The sequence below is a fragment of the Myripristis murdjan genome, chromosome 8, assembly GCF_902150065.1.
Source record: "Myripristis murdjan chromosome 8, fMyrMur1.1, whole genome shotgun sequence".
NCBI lineage: Eukaryota > Metazoa > Chordata > Actinopteri > Holocentriformes > Holocentridae > Myripristis > Myripristis murdjan.
In genome coordinates, this window is record NC_043987.1 from 14,577,262 (window position 1) to 14,602,291 (window position 25,030).

General features: G+C 41.2%; 1 protein-coding gene across 1 annotated transcript in view; it reads left to right on the forward strand.

Moving 5' to 3' along the window:
* The window catches only part of LOC115364085 (voltage-dependent T-type calcium channel subunit alpha-1I-like), a 170,393-nt gene that overhangs the window by 93,633 nt on the left and 51,730 nt on the right, over nucleotides 1–25,030 (forward strand). The window contains exons 6-12 of the mRNA XM_030058506.1: nucleotides 1,965–2,307; nucleotides 2,759–2,851; nucleotides 11,181–11,505; nucleotides 12,495–12,883; nucleotides 19,594–19,745; nucleotides 22,055–22,240; nucleotides 24,907–25,024. Coding sequence (XP_029914366.1) covers nucleotides 1,965–2,307; nucleotides 2,759–2,851; nucleotides 11,181–11,505; nucleotides 12,495–12,883; nucleotides 19,594–19,745; nucleotides 22,055–22,240; nucleotides 24,907–25,024 — 1,606 coding nt within the window. The remainder of the gene's footprint in view (nucleotides 1–1,964; nucleotides 2,308–2,758; nucleotides 2,852–11,180; nucleotides 11,506–12,494; nucleotides 12,884–19,593; nucleotides 19,746–22,054; nucleotides 22,241–24,906; nucleotides 25,025–25,030) is intronic.

The window sequence follows — 25,030 nt, forward strand, 5'->3', positions numbered from 1 at the left end:
GGACCTAATATAGTATACTGCATGTGTATGCCTGTTTGTTGTTTTATGCCTGACTCCACAGCTGTTAGCTGTTCTCTTGGACAAAGACTGAACCTTGAAGATGTAAGACTGGAAATGAGCTGTAGTGATGGACAGCTCTTGCCATCTTGCCACTAACACTTGTATATTCTAATGACCCCACTTTTTGCTTTAACATCCTTCACCTCCCTGTCCAATGAAGTGTGTCCAATCAACATTATGTCATTTTAGCATTTCAACAATCCACACGATCTGTCTTGCAAGAATAAGCCACTCTGAACAGGAGAGAAGTGATATGGAGGCTTTATGGAGCATTACTCTCACTAGTAATAAAAGCTGCCTTAGTGCCAGGCTTTGTCAAAAGCAGGCCATCCCAGTTCAGTTTTATAGAAAACAAAAATGCAGCACCATCGCAGGGCTTGAGCAGAGGGAATACTGGGTAGAACAGGGTAGGAATCAGGATATTAACAATGACCCCCCCATCAGATAGCAAGGCCAATTGCAAATGAACAACAGAAAATTAAGTCACATTTTCTGGTTCATTGATTCAAACTTAAGCCTAGGGCAGAATTTAAATCATTTGAGTGAGGGCAGGCTGGGGTTGGGGAGGCCTCTTGGACGTGATGGTAGTGCAGATTAGCCTGTAGCGTAAATGGTCTGAAGGCTTTTCATGTTTGATTTTGTTGGGCTAGGTCTTGTCTGGTTTGACTATTGGGAAATGGTCCACGAGGCACCAATGCTAATATGAACTGCCTTAGGTTGGGAAGACTAGAACAAACTTGCAGTCTGACCAGGCTTAACAAACTTACTATTTATGGTATGCTTCAAGGCAACACGTATGCCATCGTCTTGCTGCTGGGGGATTGTGTTTTATTTAAAGGTAGTCAACAAGAAACGTAAATTATCTGACATAAACTTGGGTTTATGTCAGGTAACTTTTTTAATTTTCTGGAGGTATAAGTTACTGGGGTTAAACTGACCCCAACTGATGAAAAATGCTAATAAATTTGAAGGTCACAGGAGGGCAAGATTGTGTCGTCTCCTCAGAGATGCAGTTGTGTTTTCTTTTATTCAACATATTGATTAACAAAAGGTAACATCTCGGTTGGGGTGAACAAGTTTCGGGTGCAGCTTGATCTCTCCTCAGGTCGCTCACTGTCTCTTTCTGTGTCCTGTCCAACACTCCGCCATACCCGTGTTCGGTACACCTGTCAGTACACCTTAGGTTTTCTGCTGTGACTATAGGCGGTGCCAGTGTTTGTTTAGGTTTCTCTCTCTCTCTCTCTCTCTCTCTCTCTCTCTCTCTCTCTCTCTCTCTCTTTCTCTCTCACACACACACACACACACAGACACACACACACACACATTCACAGGCACATCACAGCGCCTTACTGATGTATTTATTAGTCTAGCCTGTAGTCTCCAGCTCCTGGATCTCTCCTTCTCTCAGACAGAGATGGAGTGCTCTCACTGATAAGATAGGACTGAAGTGCGAAAGCTGCAGCGAAAGAGACAGAGGGGGTGTGAAACGGAGAGAGTGGATCCACATGACCCCTCTGCCCTCCATTTTTCTAAGCGTGTACAATCTATACATTATATATAAGGGTATTTATGTGTCTATATGTGTCTATATGATGGTATGTTTGAAAATATGCCATATGCATGTCAGACTGTTTGCGTTTCTAAATGTACTTCCTTGCCCTCAATGATGCATTCATCATGCAGGCCTGGTTGAGTCCTTCCAAAGGCATTAACCTCAGCCACCACTGCAGCCACTCCTCCCATGCTTTCCCCTTCCTCATCTGTTTCTCTCCCACATCTGTCCCTCTTTCACCGAAACACAAATGCAACTTACCATCTTAATGTCTCAAAAAAATTCTATCACTCACCTGTGATCATAACCAACTAAAGCAGTTTCTCACCCTTTCCACTATCCTCTGTCCCAGCTCCTCGGGTATGACCCTGCCAGCTCCATATTACCAGCCAGAGGAGGACGATGAACGCCCCTTCATCTGCTCCCTGGCAGCTGACAATGGTATCATGTCATGCACTGACGTGCCAGCACGACGCGAAGGAGGCCATACGTGCTGCCTGGACAAGGAGGATGCTCTGCACAGGCAGGCGCTGGGCCTGGCTCCTGAGCCGCTGGTCAATGGTAGTGCTGGCGCCATGGGTCTGTGCATCAACTGGAACCAGTATTACACTCGCTGCCACACAGGGAGCAGCAACCCCCACAAGGGCGCAATCAACTTCGACAACATCGTCTACGCGTGGATCGTCATATTTCAGGTAGGTGTGAGTGGGAAACTAAGTAGTGAGATGAAGGCGGGGTTGGGATTTTGGTTGCAGGCCTGTTAATGCTCCATTATACGCAATAACCTCAAAGTGCAAGACACTTCAAATGTGCCTGAGTGGAGCTGCTCATTGTCCAACAGTGCAATACTGTGGGTAGACAGGTGTGAGCTTGCAAATTTATGTAAACTTTCCCTCTGCAACTTGAATATCATGTAGATGCATCAGCTGGAAAAAATGCACACATCTATATATGACTAAACTGATATATACAGGTCATACCTAATAATAACCTATCAATGTTTACATGCTTATATGGAGAATAGTTATATTTTGGAAAGAACATTTTGTTTTTTGGACACACCCTCTTTCCTGAATGGATTTTTTTTTTTTTTTTTTTAAGCTTAAAATACACCATTTCATACGTTTTGATATGTGTGCCTTCTAGGTGATCACCCTGGAGGGCTGGGTGGAGATCATGTACTATGTGATGGACGCCCATTCCTTCTACAACTTCATCTACTTCATCTTCCTCATCATTGTAAGTCACATTTATTACTACAGTAAATGCTTCATAAACAGCCGCACCTAGAGCTTATTCCCCTGCTGTAATTTCAATTTCACCAAGAGTCTATTATATTTTCCAAACAAACAAGCACAAAACCATATTATTCAAACCATATTATTTGCCTATCATTACAAAGCTGAGTTTCAGTCCAAAGGGAAATATCTACCTTTTGAAAAATTACACCTTCATTATATGACTCCTGCTCTGAAATTCAGTATGAAATAGTATTAAAGATTTCTGTTATTAGATATCTGTGAGGTTTTATCCATTGCATTAACAACATCAACATCTATCCGTGCCTACAAACTGTGTCTAGGCACATATAACATTTCAGGCTTGACGGAATCTGAGGCTACAGTTGATTGTGTCACCTCAGCATGTCATATTTGAGATGTAATCGCAAAAATCATATTTCAAGGGATCAGATCTCTGCATCTGCCACTGGCCTCAGAGTGTCTGGTGTGCATCACCTGTGGTTCTATCAGTTTTTATCTATTTCTATAGCACTTTTTTTTCCCTTAACTTGCTTTCAGTAAGCATATATTTACTATAATTTGCACACTGTGTCTGCTTTGTGTCCAGGCCAGCATATACTTAGGCCCAGTAACAATGTGATCCTGGCCATTTTTAAACACATTTTTGAAGATCTGATCATAGTAAAAATTAGAATTTTTCTGTTTGTTTTGTTTTGTTTTTGTGCATGCATCAAACGTGTGAACTTGTCACCTTTCTGTAAAATTCACCATTTTGAATCAAAATAGGTCACCCATCTTATTTGTGCAGATACAATGAGAAAATGTTTTCGGAGGGTTTGAGAGCCTGCTTACGCAAAGCGAAAAAGTGGTGTGCGTCGAGTGTCAACTAAATGTAGAACAACAGAGCTTGAATGGAGAAGAACGGTCATTGCGTTGTTTGCCGTGGCCGTCCTTCTCACCACACTATGCATGGGAGAGAAAGGGAAAAGGAGTGTGAGAAAGTAGGAGAGAGACAGAGAGGGAAAGAAAGATTTTGTGTCTGTTTGTCTTTGTTGGACAGGAGAGCAGAGAAGTGACATTGTGCCACACAAGTCTCCTTTTAAATGTGTCCATGTTTTATGAAAAGAGTAAACAAGAGCTGCATGAAGCCTATGGCTGAGGAATATTTCAAACCGTAGGATCCTCTGATGTGGGCTACATAGGAAAATGATGCCTGGTGCTGAGGTGGAGGAAGTGGATGTGAGGAAAAACAGAAGAGAAGGAAACAGAGAAATGAGGGAAGAAACGGACTGAGAGATAGATTGAAGAATGATAAAGGAGGAAATGGAAAGATTAAATAAGTGACTTTGTCTTCATTTTCATGACTTATGAACCAGATGATGAATGAGGCTCTGACATTTGTTTTTCTATGTAAAAACAAAGTAGAATTTCTAAATATACACACATACACACACACACACACACACATATATATGTATATGTATATATATATATACACACACACACACACACACACATATACATATATATATATATATATATATATATATGCATATTTAAGGGAGAGAGGTAGTGGTGACAAGCAAGTGATGTCCCAAGTAAATTAATTTAATTTAATTTAATTTAATTTAATTTAATTTAATAAGAAGCAGAAGCAAAGATGAAGATGAAAAAGAAGAAGAAGAGAGGGACAACAACAACAATAACAGTGGCTACAGCAATCAAATGTGCAGAAAAAAAATGAGCAAGAGGGAGTCGAACGGAGTCGAACGAAGTCCCCCCCCCCCCCACATGGTGACAGCATCAGCATTAACATTCAATTAGCCATCCTAACACCTTATTGAAAATTTGATGTTGTGTAGGTTATATCCTTAGTGTCTACAGTACATTAAATTTTCTTTTACCTAATGACAAGTAATGACAATATTATAGTTATGCACAGCTCTTGGTTCATTTTATTCCCAGCACAACATCATTTATCACATCTCAATACACAAACCATACTTGTTTACATTGGGTGCAGATGGCGCCTCTATTAAAAAGTGCATAAACACACTGTTTTCAGCCTAGTACATTACTTTTTAAATATGTAAATATGTGAGTTAAGAGCAAATAGGAGTTGTGTTTGCATTAATGGAAATTGCATCTCTGTGTTGGGACAGTACCCATTTTGTTGCAAAACATTTGGCAAATTACTGCCAAAAGCAAAATATCTGGCATTAGTTGCTGATGAATGCAGACTTGATTTAAAACTAGTAGAAAACAGGATAAATTGCTGTGCAGGTTTAATGCTATGCTCTATAGAAAAGTCATGTAAAAGTAACCATGTTTATGGCTCAAAAACATTATTCAATGCCGATTTGCTCTTTAAGGTTGGTTGGCAAGCAATTCTTAGGAACTGCCTTTTTTCTAATGGGATGGGAGTCCTGGTTCGAACAGGGGGAGGCTTTTTTCCAGTGTGGGGGGAGAGCTGTGTATTTGTCTGTAAAACAGAGGAGATGGTGTGTTGTATACTTTTTTTCAGGCTTGAGTGATTTTGAGGTTACAAGCTTTCATTTGCCATGAAATTGATTCAGTCCCTAGACCCCAATGGGCAGAAAATTTACTGTCAGGTACAAAGTGGAAATACTTATTGCTTGGGAGCACTTGCAGCTGCAAACAATGCCAAGAAAGGAAAGAGCTCGGTTGATTTAAAGTCTTCAGCTGCAACCAGTCGCTAGTATGTTGGTCACTCCTGGAAACATCATTAAACACCTCAGTACAACTGGTAAAACATATGCTTGGTTTGCCACACCAGAGAGCAGAGTTCAAATCCCAATTCTGGTGTTATTAAGTTCCAGGCTGGTCCTAGTTTATGATGTATTAAGTACTTATTCTTTCTCACATCATGAATGTAAGATAGTACATGCTACAGATAGGCATTCAGATCAGTATCTCTGGTGTAAAATAGCTGATATGTCCCAATCAAGCACAAAATAATCATTCATCACCTACATCAGCATTATGTGCACTGATCATTTGACATAGGAATATTTTGCTCTGTTATTGACTGTAGATGTTTATTCTCAGCTTTTTACATGGTTTATATGTTCTTTGTTGTTTTCTTGTTTTGTTTTTAGCAATTGCATGTGAATGCGGTGCTGTTGGAAAAACATAAGGAGACGACAAAATTTGAACGAGAGGAGTTGCTCTCAGTAGAGTGCAGATCTTCGCCAGCCATATCACCTCGTCTCCGATGCTTGGACAGCTGAGGAGATAGCACTCAATTCCTGTGTAAAACAGATTTTTAATCCTTGATCCTTTGAGGTCCTTGATCATACATTCATTACTGTGCACAAAAAATAATAGGCTGATAGGCCCAGGGGTATGCAAGATTAGCTGCAGACAAACACACAGACACACACGATCAGTGCAATATCCACTCCAAGCTATTGCCTCATGGATATAATGGGAAAAGAAGGGTGAGAAAAGAAAAATGAGTGGAACACTTGAAAGAAGAACTGGATTAAAAAAAATACCGTACAATATCCCCTCTGTCCCATGTTGCACTACACTACACCGGCAGGAACAAAACCTATATAGAGTGCAGAATTTGTACTAAAAATCAACTTTTCCACCCAATTCTTTCTCCAGTTTCTTGGCCCTGTTTTGCCAAGGTAATCATGATCATCATGGCCACTGTTATAAATCTAAACCCTTCTTTGGCATACTCTGGACCCTAGGTTGGGATTGCCAAAGTGATCATCTCTTGGCACTGCCCAGCCAGAGATAGACAGTGGGCGTCAAATTGCTGCATAATTACTTCTGTTGGGTTTATGCTGCTACATCTCTGGTCGCTTGGAAAGTTAACATCTTGCATCATGTAGATAATATTTTACAGCCCACTACTGACACCACAGTAATGTCCAACAAGGGGCAAATGAAGATGAACTGGACAGAACTGGACTGACTACTTCCTCAAAGTCATCTGGAATCATTTTCACATTCCTTCTGTTTTTTTTTTCCGATTAGGTTCGCTGGAAGCAATAAACTGATCAGCATGACAGATTAGCTTAGCATTTACTGAGATGAAGAAAAGGTACGATTATCTTCTGTAATACAAAGAAGAACTCATTTGCTTTTAAGGTTAGATAAACAGAGCACATTTGCTTTCAGAGCACGATAACAAGTGAGACCTTTCTCCCTTTGTGATGAATGATTGATGGACGCAAATGTGCCGCCCATTTGAGCCTCCTTGCAAAGCTGCAGTCTAACTTGTCGTCAGGGGTCCTTAGGGATGCCCTGGAAGTGTTGCTGACACTGTGACAAGTTTTCAGTCAGGCACTTACATGGGTCCCAAAGGTGTTGTTCAGACAAGCCTGTGCTTTGTACCAAGAAATACTGTAAAAGGCAGGGTCACCTTTACTATGTCTCAGTCTGTGTTCTTTTACCTTTACCCTTCTGCTTATTAATTACCTTTTTCTCTTTCACCTTCTTGTCCTCACCTCTCTGTCTCTCTCTCTCTCTCTCTCTCTCTCTCTCTCTCTCTCTCTCTCTCTCTCTCTCTCTCTCTCTCTCTGTCCCTCTCTCTCTCTCTCTCTCTCTCTTTTGTTTGGCTATTAAGTGTCAGACTACTGTTCATTAAAGCTTCTCATTTCGTGCTATAAGCAAGTTCTTGGGTAGGAAACTAAGATACAATGAGAAGTTTGACCTCCACGGTGTCAAACACAGTTTCTCTACGTGACCTATCCAACACTCTGATACTTGATATACTGTTGAGTGTGTAAGCTGAGTTGTGACAAAAGTGTCACACTGAAGTGTGTGAATAAAAGGATTACAAAGTGAGTTGGAGATGAATGCTACCAAGGGGACAGTGATGGAGAGGTTACGTGTGTGTGTGTGTCTGTGTGTGTGTCTGTGTGTGTGTGTGAGAGAGAGAGAGAGAGAGAGAGGACAAGAGAGAAAATCATTTGAGTGTATATACATGCATGTGTAAACGTGTGTGACAGCTGGTGCATGCAAATACTCACACACACACACACACACACACACACACACACACACACACACACACACACACATTTAGTCACAAGCTAAGCCTGCCATGATAATTTATTTCCATTTGTGTATGCATGCAAGCACACATGGTTTTGTGTGTGTGTGTGTGTGTGTGTGTGTGTGTGTGTGTGTGTGTGTGTGTGTGTGTGTGTGTGCGCGCGCGCGCACGCATGCGCATGTGTGTGTGTGTGTGTGTTTCCATGCATAATGCAGTGATCATCTGAAATCTGTGATATTGGACTGCCCTCACTGATTATGCGTAAAGCTGCCTACTGATTGGAATCGCGCGCGCACACACACACACACACACACACACACACAGATGCAAGGCTGGAGGGAAATCAAAGCCCACACACCTGCAGACCCGTGTTGACCCACAGGCCACAGATGGGCATCTCTCCTCCTCCTCTCCTCTCCCTCCTGCCTGTCTCTCTTCTCTCCATATACAAATCCTTCTGGTTCTCTCTCTTGTCCTCTCAGTCTCCCTCTCTCCCTCTCCTGCGGCTTTGATCACTGTGGATAAAAATGGATGACAGTCTATATGTGGAGGTTAGGGTTAGATCTGTATGTCTTTGCATACCTGTGCAGGTGTATATTGTACTTGTTTACAGAGTTGGGAGGAGTGCTAGAAATTGCTACTCATTTAGAAGTACCGTTACTTGATTAATAGAGCTATTACTGTAAAGATTTACTCATGTAAAGTAAAAAAATAAAATAAAATAAATAAAGAGTAGTTCATTTAGAATGTGCTAGTGAAAGTTACTGAGTTTGCTTTGACATTACAACGTTACATTATCATTTCACGTTTACAATTAGATCCTTTTATTTTGGAAATCTGGAAATGCTACAAAAGAGTGTACTTTAAAGGAAAATGGACTGCATTTCTATAACGCCTTTCTAATCTACCAGCCACTCAAAGCACTTTATAATGTTTGCCTCACATTCACCCATATAGTGCCATGCTGCCCATTTGGAGCGGTTAAGGGTTCAGTGTCTAGCTCAAGGACACTTCAACACGCTATGTGCAGAAACCAGAGATCGAACCAGGAACCCTCCAGTTACCGGATGACCGCTCTACCTCCTGAGCCATGCCACCCCATTGCATAATGCTATAACAAAGAAAATCCAGATTACTCTTTTCATCTCTGCTGACTAACCATTCACAATGGAAGGCTCCACAATTTATTAATTTGTGTGGGGTCTGTTTCTGATACTTATACATAGTCAATAAATTTGTGCTCTGTAATGGTTGTAATTTAAAATGTACCTAAGTACAACACATAAGCAAACATGTCCAAAGTAAATAAGTAACATCACTAATTTTAAAAGCCCCAGTCTTCAATTTGTACAACATCTCAGTAGTCTACCTGACTGGGGCTTTAGAAAATATCACAGAAAGGTACATCTACACAACAAGGCTACTCAGTTACAGTGACATGAGCAGATGAAATTAGTTACTTCCTGCTTGTTTATCAGTGTGCATATTTTCATGTATTAGTTTTTTTTTTTTTTCATTTATTTATTTATTTTTTATTTTGCATGTTTATTCCTGTATCTGTATGTGTTTTTCGTGTCAGTGAAAGAAATGGCCAGTGTCCTTTGTAAAGAACATAAGCAATACTACTACATGTTCTTTTCAATCCACAAGCCTGGGTTTTAAGTTGTTTCACATTAAGCTCTATTGACATAACCATTACTCAGTTGCCAGCACTGAGTAGTCCAACAGCCATTTCAACAGTTGCAATACAATTCCCAGTAAAAGGGTAAGCCAAAGGGGACCAACTTACAATGTACCCTCTATGGTCTCTCCAACTCCCTCATTCCTTTGCTCACTTTGATTTAGAAGAACAAAACAAAAGACTGAAGCTCTTTAGTGGTGAGGGTGAAGGGCAAAAGCAGGGTGAGTGAGGATGGAGCGATTTGAACGGTGTCGATGTAATGTGGAGCTTGAGCATGAGAAAAGTAAAGAGAGCTATGGGTTAGTGAAAGGGAGCGAAGGGGATGTAAAGTTGAGGGGAGATAGACACACAGAGAGTAAAATGAAGAGAAAGAGAGGGATCGCCCGACTCTGCACTGTACTTTGGCAATGTGTTGGCTCAATCTGTCTGCGCCAATCAGCCGCGGTCTGGTGGGAAGCCAGCCCTCAGCGACCTTTAGCATGTGTGCTAACATTGCTACAGGGGGATTGGCACACGTTATTAACATCAGCTAGTGCGAGAGCTAGCTTCTCACAGATGAAAAGCAAGTCTGTGTTTAACCATTGGAACATCATAATACATTCATTTTTCCTGAATGAGCAACATCTGCTTTGGCCATAGGTGACTGATTATTGAAATAAGATACTCTAAAGCAGAAGTTGTTGTTTTTTTTTTTTTTAGTGAGTGGTAAGTGGTGCTTTGTGGGAACTAATCTGAGTTCCCACGGGCCACTGCTCCCAAGGTCCTTTGCTCCCAGGAACCTATATTCCATCAATGTCATTAATTTTTTTCTAAACGTTTTTCAGACACCATGTCAGGTATTATTTACTGAACATGTAGGCTACTATCAGACACAGGAGGCATGGAGATTATATATATATTCTTTTTTTTTTATATTGACTGAACACAGAATTGTGTATGTTGCCAATGTTTAATCTTATGTATGGAAGTATCTTTGGAAGAATTTTCAACAGATATTATTTACTGAACACATATTGTCATATTATGTTTTTTTTTTTTTTTTTTGGTAAGGTATATACAATCCTATGGTTAGGGAACACAGTATTTAGAGAACAGGGGTCTGTTTTTAGTTTGTAGAAATTACATTGATGGAACACAGGGCCTGAGTAACAGGGTGTATGAACTAAACTTGGGAACATAGGATCTGGGACCTTAAGGTGTAGGAACAAAGGACTTTGCAAACAAAAGAGTTTGGGAACATATAGGATCTGGGAAAGTCGGACTTTGGGAATATAGAGGGTTTGGGAACATAGTAGCTTGGGAACATATAGGGTCATGGTAACACATGACCTTAAGATCTTAGTCTGGACCCTCTCCACCTTAGTTTCAATGTTGTCTTGCTTGAATTATAGCTTTTTCCACTTGGCTTTCTATAGAACGGCTCATTCCTGAGATATCTGTCAGACTGTCATCCCTATGTTCCCCACAGTATCTCAAAATACATTTTCTTTCAGCTGCACCGACATAATCTAACTCATTTGTTCACCCACCCATTTGTACATGTGGACTACAAATGATCTGATTTCTTTTTCTGATTTTTTTTTTTTTTTTTTTTTGTTAATGTCCACCCAGATTGGTTCATTCTTCATGATCAACCTGTGCCTGGTGGTCATTGCCACCCAGTTCTCAGAGACAAAACAGCGGGAGCACCAGCTGATGCAGGAGCAGAGGGCGCAGTGCTTGTCCTCCTCCACCCTGGCCAGCATGACGGAGCCAGGAGACTGCTACGAAGAGATCTTCCAGCTCGTCTGTCATGTCCTCCGCAAGGCGAAGAGGAGATCAGCCGCCCTTTACTACACACTGAGGGGCAAACCCCCACCAGTTGGAGGAGGCAGGGGAAATAGGCGAGGAGGGGGGAATGTGAATGGAGACAGGCATCATTCAAGGCATCCAAGATGTGAGTTAAAATGTGATTTTACAATATGTTTCTTTTTTATGCAACATTTGATATGTTCATTTTAGACAATATTATGTAATAATAACAGTCCAAATAGAGTAGTTGTTGAATATGTTTTAAGAAACTGGGACAAAAACATAATATATGTGTGCTTTTATATAAGACTTTGGCAAGTGCACCACAAACAAAATATGGTTTTACTGCAAACTGGACTGGAAAACAAAAGGCTGGAAGGGAATGTTCTTTTGATGGGTGCAATTTGTTGGAGTCTTACCTCTGTTTGAGGTCATGCCTCAGCTTGCACATCTGATTGAATTTCAAGAGATTTTCATCCACATAAGATAATACTTATGCTTGTTAATTCATGAATCAGTGAGTTTATTCTTGCTCTTTCCTTGAACCTATATGGATATCCTGATACACTTAAAAAAGGACTATTTTCATTTCTCTCTATTTGTTACTGTTATGCATTTTCTTGTTCTTTTTGTTTAAACCATGTTGGACTTTGGTTATTTATTTATGTATTCATTAATTTTGCATTTTCAATTGAAAATGCATTTATCTTTTTGACATTTTGTTCTTTGCTTATAATTTTCTCTCTGTTTTTACATTATAATTATTTTGTTTGTTTTGAGGTTAAGCTCTCACCTGCATGACTTTATTGCTCTTCTTTTTGTTTGTTCATCTGTTTTTATTATAATTCTTCTTCTTCTTCTTCTTCTTCTTACTATTATTGTAGTTGTTGTTGTTGTTGTTGTTGTTGTTGTTGTTGTTGTAACGTTCCCATTTTTGCCTTGCCTTGTTTTATGACTGGCCAAATTAATTAATTATATAAAACTGAAACAAAATAATAAGTTTTGACAAGTGGCAAGCAAATGCAACAAACCACACACACCACACTTCCAGTTTGATATTACTGTATAACACATTTGATCACATTTTGCATTGAACAGAAACTTTCTTCTCTCTCCCTCTCTCACGCACTCTAGTAACTCACTGTCCACACCAAGGCAAGCAAGACCACGTTTCTCAGCCACTGGCCAACTCCATCACTCTGGCTGTGACTCAAAACCCTGAGGACTGCCCTCTGTGTGCACAGTCACTCAAAGAGGGGGCGGGAGCTGTGGGAGTATCAGCCAACGGAGAGGAGGAAGAGGAGGATGCAGTGAAGGAGACGGACAAGGAGGAGAACCACTTGGAGGAGAGGGGTAATGGGAAGCGGAAGAAGAGGAAGACATGCTTTGGACATTGTAAAGACATTTGGACTGAGATGAGGAGGAAACTTTGGGGCATTGTGGAGAGCAAGTACTTCAGCAGAGGCATTATGATCGCTATTCTCATCAACACAATCAGCATGGGCATTGAGCACCATAACCAGGTGAGACGTTATCACACATCCTGCTACTTTCTACAGCAGTGGTTTTCAACCTTTTCAGTGTCAAGGACCATATGGATGCATATCAGGCTGTATTCCGAATTTGATAAGTTGTAGTCTCAGGGATCTCCACCTGATAAGATTTAGTTATTCCATATCTGTCTATACTGTAGATTAGCAGAGTAACAGTGAAGAGTGTGAAGCCTATGAACAGAATAGTCATTCTTATTTTCTCATTGGGCTAACTAGTCAATAAAATAATGGGCAAGTGAAATTAAAATATTGCCCATATTTCTGGGGACGTCCTGGAAACCATTCAAGAATCCCCGGGCGTCCCTGCACCCCAGGTTAAGGACCACTGTCTTACAGTACTATAAGCACTTTTACTGACTCCACGAATGATGATGCACTAATAGCTTGCATTATTTATATTATGCTTCCAGTGAGTAAAGCCCAACCAGGTGAATCCAGGGGAATGCCATGATCTCTTATTGATTTTGCCAACTAAATCCACTTAAGTGATTAAGGGGAGATGTACTGTGCATACTGTGCACTGAGACATAAGGGAGCTGTGCCTGGCAGGCAGGGACACACTTACTGAGTAACTTTCTAAAAATAATATCCAACTCATACCAGTCTCTGAAGGTACATTTTTTAGCACTATGGAATGTTGTTATATGCTGTGTTGTGAAATGTTACAAAGATATTAGAGTACTGAGATTACCTTTCTGTGGTAACTAGTAGCATAAGATATTCATGTTTTTATTCAAGTAATTAAGATCTTGGTTACTTTTTCATTTTAATTTAGATAACACTATAACCAATTGGGTTAGTTTTAATGATAATAAACTTCTAACATGTTACCGTTCAAAAAGACAATCCCCAAACTCTAGTTATACTCATTATCCACTGGCTGTGTGTTTAATTCCAAAAGCCAGGAATAATCCACAACCCCAGAGAGAAAGCCCCCTCCGCTGTGCATTCTTCGCCTCCATATTGGTCATTATGTTTCAATATCAGACCACCTCGGAATGGATTAAGCCGCTTATTGAAAGGCTTTACTTTACAGAGGAGGTGAATAAATTGGAGAAAAAGAAATATTAGTCATCTACATTTTATTTCACCCAAAAAAAAAAAAAAAAAAAAAAAAAAAACAGTGCATTGCATTTATTTATTTAGAGCTGTTTCCAGACCAATGTGAGTACATTTAAAAAAAATGTTTTAAAAGTTTTATCAAGGGTGGTATGGTCCCATTGTATTTACAGTCAGGCAGATAGAAGAGGCACTTGCCAAATCTGCTGTTGTCACCTGGATTAGAGGAAAATAATTTTCTCCACTTTTCTTTGTCTGTGATAGCTGGAGCCCAGTAGTTTAGTTAACAGATGTAATAGTCCTAACATCTTTTGGGCAGTGGGTGTCTCGAGTCTGTTATTGAACTTGTTTCTGTATGTGTAGCTTTGCTAACCTTAGCCTGTAACACACAGCAGCAAGGCTTCATGGGGCGCATTCATAAACGGTGCAGTGATGAGGCCACCGCTTGACAACGGTTTTATTCTTAAATAAATGGCTGCAGAATGCTTTAACTGATCAGTCAGAGTCAGATATTGAGCAAAGCCCTGTAATCAAGTTGGCGAATGCTCTGGAATACTAGGGAAGATACCATTTCCATTGCTTACTTTGCTGTTGCCACAATACCTTTTATCTATACCACTGAGTCTGAAAGTCTCAATGCAGCGTTTTAACACAATCAGCTCAGTTGCTTCCCTCTGACTCACACAAATCACCGGAATCACTATCACTTCCGAAAAAGAGGATCACAGTAAGAAAAATTATAAAAACAAATCACATTGATTCAGAGTGAACCGTGTGGGAGCGGAGCATCACAGTCATGTGGTTTTCTGACAGTGGTGTAAACATTTAACCTAACAGTAGACAAAACCGAGCTGGCTGTTAACATTGGCCAGGCTCCTCAGAGACACAGAGGAAGGCAGGTGTCTGAGAGGTAGAAGCCTGCCAAGTGCCCACACACATGTATGTGTACACACACACACACACACACACACACACACACACACACACACACACACACACACACACACACATATACATAAACATTTTCACAGGAACACATAGGTGCATGCACTGACATAAACACATATGCCCAGGTAAACACTGGCAGGTGCAAGGTTGTGTAGATGCACATTTGCATGCTTGTCCACACACACACACACACACACTTTCACATTATGTAACATAAACAGCTCCCTCCTTCTTCTTTCAGTTTCTCTCTCATCTCATGCCATTCGTTTCTCTATTTCTTTCACTGTACCTTCCTCTTCCGAAGACATAAGGTTATTTTAATTACACTTCTTCCCCTTCTTGTCCTCCACACATCCCTCTATCTTCCTTTGTTTGTTCTTTCCATCATTTGTTTGTTCATTCTTTTGTTGCTCCCCTTCATCTTTCCCACCTCTTACCTAAAAGAGCCTCATCGACTCTTCAACCCGCTTCCCTTTCACTTTTTCTCTCTCTCTCTTTCACCACACTTTCTCTCTGACACTCTGCCTCACTCTCTCTCATTCACCCACTCACTCTTTGACAGTGTACAGAGGAGTAGCTTTCTCTCATCTCTGAAGACTAAAAATAAACGAGGGTTGTGGGGAAGAGGAGAGGGAGAGGGAGGAGGAGGAAGAGACGAGCGACAGGAACAGTGAAGAGAGGCAGATGCCAGTTACACAGCAGTTTTCAGCTCAGTTCCCTCCATGCCTGTGTGTGTGTGTATGTGTGTTTGTGTGCATGTCCAATTATGCCTGCATGTAGAAACACACATATACAGATTTTCCCTCACTGTCTGTCTTCTGTGTGTGTTGTGCATGTGTCTCTCTCTCCCGCCACAACTTCCACAGGCTGACACAGCGGTAGCAATTCAAGTGTGTGTGTGTGTTTTTGCTCTGCGGCATAAAAGTCGTACCTCGTGTGATTTTGTTCTAAATGAGGAACTCGGTATAGACTACGTGCTGCTTGCCGAAGAACCGATTAACCGCAGGCTAGCTTGTTTACACCACATCCTGCTTAAGAGAAATGTTCGCATTGAGCGTGTGTAGTTTTGAATAAAATGTGCTCTGTTGTAGGTATGACCTTGGAGGTTTTGGCCGTTTCCTTCAATTGATTCTTTGATCATGAATTATCACTGACTCATTCATCAAAGGACGGTGTGTGTCAGTGAGATTGAAGACGAGTTGCATTTGCATTCATATTATGCATGCACATGAATGTATTTACGCATGTATGTGTGTGTGTGTGTGTGTGTGTGTGTGTGTGTGTGCATTTGTGTGTATGTGTGTGTATGTGTGTGGAAAAACCCACATGTGGGAGAGCATTTGGCACATTGGAATTCAGGGTTGGGAGTTGTAACTCAGTCATTCATATTCAAGCAACATTCACACACTGGCTGACTGACTGAAAGCACATGACAAGAAGTGAGCAGGGAGAGGGGTATTTGTATGGGAGGAAATGAAAAAGATGAGAGGGAGATGAAGTAATATGCATGGGACGGGGAAGATGGGGAGAGGTGTGAAGTAAGAGGGGGATGTGGGAGAACAGCAATGCAAAGATATGAGGAGAAATGTGGTGGAAAAGCAAGTGAGGGACTGGAGAGAGGGAAGATAAGAAAGGGCAAGTAGAGCAAGAATAAGGAGAGTAGGAAGGAATGACAAAGCGAGGAGAGGCTATTTTGTCCGAGGTAATCTGTGGCGTTGACGACAGTGATGGTTCTGTCAATAACAGTGAATCGCATAACATATCGTCTGTGCTTACATTGTTGTACTTGTTAAGGTACAGGACATGGGTAAGGATTTTTCATGGCTGGTGCACAGTTTGAAAAAGGGTCATTTTAAAGGAACAATTCTCCCAAAGTGCAACAAAAAGATATTTCCCCACTTACCCCCTAGTGCAATCTATTTATCCAGATAGCTTCTGTGTGAACACTGGCAAACTGTATCTGTCCGCCCCCAAGGAGAGCAAATTTGGTTTGGCCAGATACAGTTTGCTGGCAGGAAATAGTTCCCGGCTAAACCCTTCACATTCGAGGGCTGTGGATTATGCTGTGTATCCTTTGGAAAGACCTTATACTGTTGAGTTTTTGACATGTACATTTTTGACAGTTTGAGCTCCACAAACGTGGAGCAGCACACTGGAACCCTCGAAAAATCATACAGAAACTAAATGAATGGATAGATTGCACAATAAAGGCAAGTGGGAGGGCATCTTTTTTGTATTTTGGGTAGACTCTGTTCCTTTAAGGTTAGAGTTAGGGGCAAAATGAGGGTTAAGAAAGGAGTAAAGCATGTAAATCAATCAACTGTGAATAAAACTTTAAGATAGTTTGTCGTTTAAAATCCACTTTTCCCATATGATGATATGTGTTGCAGAGCGCTGTGGCTTTGGTAACAGAATTTGATTGTGCTTGAAGTTACAGGGGGTGTCTCTCGTTATAAATGGTTATAAATCAGTTGTGTATGTCAGATATAGGTGTGTCTGCTTGGCTGCTCTTATGTAAACAGGTGTGTGTGTGGGGACAAGGGGATGATTGGACCAACTCCAAGCCCTCGACAGTGATTGGCTGCTCCAAGAGCCTTGGCTGCTGTATAAAAGTCACGGATGACGTCGCCGTTGTGCTGGGGCATTTCCCATTTTCCTCTTCTCCCAACCGGCCACTCTTCTTGACATTTAGTTGGTAGTTTTGATAACTTGGTTTAGAGCTGGTAGGGGTGGACAAGTTTCTCATGTTTAAATAAGTTGTCATTTAGTTTTTTTTTTGTTTTTGTTTTTGTTTTTTTGTTTTTGTTAGGTTATATTAATTACTTCTCAGTTTTCTGTTCTTTTTTGTTGACCTTTGTCCACCCTAAAGCTATATCTTTATATTATTATTCTCACCCTGTAAGTAAATTCACTTTTGTTATATTGAGAATATTTGTCTTTGTGGCTGCTTGGGACTTGGGCAGGATAGGGCTTTTTCATGTTGTGTCTCAGACACCCCTAGATGGGGCATAACACCAAACTTGCAATTTCTGAAAGTTTGGTGTAACATCCTAAATTTAATCACCATAGGTTAATATATTTTAGCAACAAACAAGAGAGAAATGGACATAATGTGAATGTAACAACAACGGCAGTTAGCTGATCCCAAACATAAAACTTGTGTGTCATATCAGGATTTCTCTGTGATTCACTTCCAGCTTTTTACCTATACAGGCTGTCTTAACCATTAAGTTCGATGCATCCAGATGAAATGGTGACTCCTTACAGCCCTGGTGTTAAGTAGCCTAGGGGCCAAAGTTAAGGGTTAGCTGCAGTTAACCCTTACAGTGCAACTTCTCCTGTGTGTGTCTGTGTGTGCGTTTGTCCCTCAGTCGTTAACACTGGCTACCTCCCCTCGTTTCTCATTTCCTTTAACCGTTAACTTCTCCTGCACTTCCTACTTTCATCATTCACTTTTTCTCATCATTCATTTCTGCCCTCTTTCATCGTTCATTCTCTTCCTCACCTCTACTCGAATATGCTCCCCTCCTCTCTGCACACCTTCATTTTCTCCTCAAGAATCCCTGTTCTCTCTACTCTTTCCCTCCTCTCCTTCGGCTAGTTTTCTCCTCTCTCTTCCCCGCTTTGATCGATGGGAGCATATCGATCCAGGAGAGATGGGCTTGTCTGATAATGAGACAGAAAGCATAAGAAAAAGGGGGGATGGAGAGAGAGAGAGAGAGTGAGCGAGTGAGAGAAAAAGCGGATTAGAGGAGGAGAGGGGAAGAGAGAAATTGTTTTTCTCTGACATGGTTTGCTAACTTTGGCAGAGCTAGCTGACCATTTCTGTACCGGCTTTGAACTGAAATTCACAGGGGGTATCAGAGGAAGCATCTGATCCATATCGTGCACATAACAGAAACACACACACACACACAGACTCACACTCACACAGAGTAGAGGAAAAGGCGTGTTGACAAAACCATATACACACATACAAATGGAAACACATTTTTGGCCCGGATTTGGTTGTGTGTGTTTGCGCACAAGTACATACAGTATGTGTGCCTGTGTGTGTGTTTACGTGTGCATTTGTGCATATTTGTAGGTGAGTGGTCCAGATAACATGCTTTTCCTATTCAGCAAATGTCTCCCTCCTTCGTGTTTTCTCACTCTCCTCCTCGCTCTTACATCTGGCAAGCTGTGAGTTTTCCTTACAATTTCACTTGAACAGCTCATCTTAAAAAAAAAGGAGCCCAATTTGTTTTCCTGCATGTTCAGTGTCAATATATTTCATTTCTCTAACGTTTCCCCATCAAAGATATGCATCTTGATTTTTTGCCAGGTAAAGAGAATACTTTTTTAAGTGACTGACAGCTTGGGTGACAGGCTTTGCAATGAAGGCAGAGAAACATGATGTTTATATAATTGTATGCTCGATGATGGCTCTCTCATCTGTTGTTGCAGCAGCTATTGCAATACAGAGGTGTAACAACAACTTTTTTTTTTATCTTTTCTCTTTGTTTCTATCTGTCTGTCTCTCTCTCTCTCTTGGTTGCTCCACCTAACTCAATCTCCCTTTTTTCTCCTTTCATCTTTGATCTCTTCTTCTGCTCTCTCTCTCTCTCTCTCTCTCTCTCTCTCTCTCTCTCTCTCTCTCTCTCTCTCTCTCTCTCTCTCTCTCTCTCCCCCAGCCTGAGGAGCTGACCAATGTGTTGGAGATCTGTAACATTGTCTTCACCAGCATGTTCACCCTGGAGATGATCCTCAAGCTGACTGCCTTTGGCTTCTTCAGCTACCTGAGGAACCCGTATAACATCTTTGACGGCATCATCGTCATCATCAGGTCTGCACTCTGGAACAGCGCTTACTGGTTAGGCAGTGAGCTCGTCAGTGCATCAGTTAGTTAGCAAGTTCAGTTTTTCTCAGACTGAGAATTTACCTGTAATATTGGCAGTGTCTGTGAATGTAACTAAGCGTAACTCCCAAAGCCAGAAACTAAACCTGAGCCTCTCCAATCACAGTGAACATAAGATCATTACTGTACAAGCTTGCAATGTTTCTTGAAACTTGCACATCCAGAATGAACTTCATGACATGTACCCCCAAGTTGAGTGTTTAATCACTGTTGATCTTGAACCTTCATTGTAGACGAGAAAAAAACTCACCAAAAGGGGAGAAAAGTGATGACATCTTGGGAAGGATCACAGAGAGACATATGTCTGGGTCTATCATTTTAAATTAAATACAGGCAAATAGTTATAGCTGGTGTAGGCAGTTTTTATTCTTTGTGTCATTGGGAAAAATGCCATAATAACCTGCCAGCATATTGTAATGCAAGTGGTCTGAGAGAAAACTAGACCTCTGCACCTCCTCTTGGCTCTGTATTCAGGCTTTAGAAAATCTTGACTTTAGCCAATTACGGGTCATTTAAGAGAGATAGCATTCCTATTGGCTGTTTTACAAAAGTGTTTTACTTTCAAAAAATCAACAAGACTAGCTCAAAACTGGAGCCTCACATGAACAATATTAGTGTATTGCATGGATAGATTATCAATTATGATACAAGTTTCATGAGTCTTGCTATGACAGGAGGGGCTTAGGACAGAGAGAGCATTTTGCTCCATAAACAATGGAGCAAAATGCTTTTATGTTTCGGGTTTTGCTGGGGTAAAAGAGTCCTCAGCTCCTGAGGCACTTCAAAGTTACATTCTTTTGAAAATTGAGTAGCATTCATCATTCTTTGCCACATCATAACAAGGTGGTGTGCCCTTCCCTGCATAATCTGCCTTTAAATGAAAACAGAGCAAATCAAATCAAAATCAGAGTAAGACAACTATTACGAAATAGTATCCCCATAACCTCTTACCTCCATGGTTACTGAGGCTACGGCTATATCTGTCTTTTCAATGTTAGTCCAGTGATCCAAACTGCCAGATCAGATCTCAGATCAGGTCTGTTTGATATGTCCAAACATGCCACTTGTGTACAAGCTCTGTGGACAGATATGAGGTCATATTTGTTTTCCCTGTGCAGTGGTTACTTAAAAAAAACATGATATTTATAACAACATCAGACTCTCCTTTTGTTCTTGATTTTCCACCTTGTTTTAGCAATAGAGCTATTAACAGCTGGCAGTTGTTGAGAGAGAAGAAGCGCACAGCAGCGGCGTAAGCTTTATGCAAAAATCATATTCCTCAGCACACTTTTGGTTCCCAGGGAGTTGGAAACATAGTCGCTGGTTGGAGCTCCATCGCCTCTGAGGTCTTCTCTGACACCAAGTGGCTGATTCATTTTGTATGAGGAAAGATACCTCTGACTTACTTTTTCTGCTTTGTCCCATGCTTTATGCTCCTCCATGCCGATCCTAGATCGTGGCGCACACAGAATGCAGAAGCTAATGAGAGACAACCTCAGCTTGGCCATGATAAATAATGACATTTCTTGCAATTGCCATCCACACTGTAATCGCATTTCTGTCTTCACACAACTGAGATCCGACAGGAAGGTAATCTAGGCCAGCTGAGAATGGGGATTTTAAGACTGATCTGAAAGTGTACACCTGACATTTAATGGCAATCATCTGGCGTAACTGGATGCAGCAGGTCTCACTGAAGACAGATGGTAACCACAGCCTGTTAGAATCAGCTTTTGCATCTGTTTGTTTTCTCCTTGGATCTTTTCCTTGTTGTTATAGAATACAATTTGCGGAAAGGGACAAACTCTTCCTTTGTATGTTGGGTGGAGGTTGATTAATATAGATCAGTCTGTCCTAAAGCACAGAGATGACATGTAGCTAAAATGCAGCATCATTCCTTATCACACTGCAGTATGGATTGTGTATATCTCTCCATATCAGAGAGTCACTCTGGAAGGATTTTGTTTAGCCTAAAAGACTGTCTTATCCTCTTATCTACTCTTCCCTTATCTTGTACCGTTCTCTCCTTCTTCTCTATCCCTATTTATTTATTTTGATCTTCCTCTCTCCACACTTCTCTCATTGATAAGTGTTTTTTCTCTCTAAATTTCTGCTCTTTTCCCTCACATCTCTCCACATCCAACAACTTCTCTCTCTCTCTCTCTCTCTCTCTCTCTCTCTCTCTCTCTCTGTCTTTCTCTCCCATACACGCACACATGTTCACACATAAACCCCAGTGTGTGTGAGATCATCGGCCAGGCGGATGGCGGTCTGTCAGTGCTGAGGACATTCAGGCTGCTGAGGGTCATTAAGCTGGTGAGGTTCATGCCCGCCCTCAGGAGGCAGCTGGTGGTGCTGATGAAGACCATGGACAACGTGGCCACCTTCTGCATGCTCCTCATGCTCTTCATCTTCATCTTCAGGTAAAAGAAGGAGGGTCTGGTGTGTGTGTGTGTGTGTGTGTGTGTGTGTGTGTGTGTGTTCATGTGTTTGTAGGTGGAATATGAAAGAGAGGGAAAAGGTCAGAGAAAGAGAGAGACGAGGGGAAAGAACATACATTGTAATGTAGGGAACAGTTTGCAGATCTGTATGTGTTTGTGTGTGTGTGAGCGTGTGTGTTTGTGTGTGTGTGTGTGTGAGCGTGTGTGTGTGTGTGTGTGTGTGTGTGTGTGTGTGTACCAAGCGCTGTTGTGGTGCCCCAGGCAAGTTGTTTTGTTGCCGCTCCAAATCTTTCAAAGCAACACCCCAAAAATCCTTGGTAAAATGTCAACAGATTAGGATAAAAAATACTTGCTGGGCATGGTTCATGCACCCAGAGCCTGAAGCCTGAATACAAATTGTGCAAAATAACAGGACCACCCTCCAATTATTACAGATATGCCTCCTTTTGCCCAAAGCGTGTCTCAGCCGTGCCAAGGCTTTTGAAATCTGTCTTTGACCTGCCTCCCTACCACCATTACCTTGTCATCGTTTCCACTGCCAAAAACATCATGTTTTCGCTGCTGTTAGTTTGTGTCTTTGTCTGTGTGCCATCAGAAGACCTCAAAAACATGTGAGCAGGTTTCCAGTTTAAAATTTGTGATCGAGTTTTAGTGAAGGAACAACCGATTAGATTTCAGTGGTGTTCTTGTTATGGATTTTGCCACAGCTATTAAAACTATGAGAGAGAAAGACTTGGCCTCATTTTCTAAAAGTGTGGAATCAATTGAACTTAAATTTCAAGTAATGAGAATGATGTCTAACAGCAAGTTGGAAAATGAAAATGTTCTTTATTGGCAGAGGTTTATACTTTTGAGCTATATTGGATCTGCCATTTGAAGTCAATTAGGTATCATAGTCAAGTCAAATCAATTTTATTTGTATAGCTCAATATCACACATGACAAATTTGCCTCAAGGGGCTTTACAGCAATACAACATCCTCTGTCCTTAGATAGTTGTAGCATTTTGCACGATCAGTGTATCCATAACAAGCAAAATATAAAGATATAGTATTTTTTTTAACTGTAATTCCAACAACATGGTTGATAAAAGAAAATGGAGATTACCTTAGAAGTAGTAATTTAGAATAACTGTTGCAAATACTATAATTTGTACATGCTGGGTATGATGAGTAATGAGGTAAGAGAATGCTGCTGCCCTGCCTGTGTGTGTTTGTGTCAAAGAGAGGAAGGCAGAATGAGATATGAGTTTGAGAAGGAGATTTACTGCATGCGTGTGTGTGTGTGTGTGTGTGTGTGTGTGTGTGTGTGTGTATAAAAGAGAGACGTGGAGAGGAAGTTTGACTGATAGACAGGCTACTCCCTAATAGCAAAGGCCACTTAAATGAGTGACAGACCAATAACTGGTGAGGGGAGATTGATAGAGAGCAGAGTAAAATCAAGGAGCCATGCGCAGTCCTCTGCACTTTGCTGTGTGTTTGTGTGTGCATGTGCATTTGTGTGTGTGTGTAATGTGTCTGAATCTCTGCAATCAGTGTATGTTTGGCTGTTTGTATGTTTTTCGGGGACAGGGGTGCGATGTGTGCTCAGGTTTATCTATGTGCTTTTGATCTGCTTCTGCAATTTTGTTCGCGAGGGTCTGCAAGCAGTATGTGTGTGTGTGTGTGTGTATGTGTGTGTGTGCGTGTGTGTGTAAGGCTGTGTGTCTGTGTATGTGTCTGCCAACCAGCGTCTAAATCCCTGCAGCACAACAATCAAGCATAAGTGCACCAAGACAGATGGCATCAGAGCCAGCGCTTTGAGCCAGCTAACACTTGCTGGAGCAAGAGGCACTCGCTCTATCCATCTTCCCATTGTAGCTTTTAGGGCTTAGCAGGCTACTAACACCCAGCACCACTCAGCTAAGACTTTAACTTCTGAAATCTCCCCACCATTGTTCTAGACAACGCAGTGATGAATGCGAATGGAAATGAACAGGGTTGTGTAAGGTTTCACGGTCCTGGGAAGACGGCGAACAGATGGGCATGGGCACAAGAAGGAGAGATGGAGGCAGGGAAGGAACAGAAGGAAAGAACGGCAGAGAGTGAAATAAATGGACTGTGATGATTGTATATTGTGTGTTTGTATGTGTGTGAGAATGCATGGTGTCTTTATGTGCATATATATGTGTTAATGTTTTAAGTCTTGAGTTGAAGATAAAATGAATAGAGCTGATGTTTGTTTGGTAAAATCACAACAACGCCTATATCAAGTTCCTTGATTCAAACTCTGTTATGCCACCATTCCTCTGTATGTAGCTATGTATTTCTCTCTCGTTTTACAGTTTTCTGTTGCTCATCACTTGCCAGTTCCTTTTAGATCCGACTAATTCACTATTTTCCCTTTATTAGCTGTGACTGACTGTTAACACGGTCCTTTTTGTGTTCTGTCAGTTTCAAAACTCAAGAGCCAATCAAACCCAATCAAACTCACTTTGTATTTTCAAAAAATCTGTGAGCCTGAAAGGGAAAATCAGCCAGCGTTCTTAATCCCAAGAAGCTGTCTCTTTCTAAGATATAAGACATTTCTATTCAGCCACATAATTATTACTGTACATCCTGCGCGGGATGTGTCCTAATGTGAGTCGGCTGCTGTGCCTGTGTGTTGCAGTATCCTGGGGATGCATATCTTTGGCTGTAAATTCAGTCTGAGGACAGAGGCTGGGGACACGGTGCCTGACAGGAAGAACTTTGACTCTCTACTCTGGGCCATCGTCACTGTTTTTCAGGTTTGT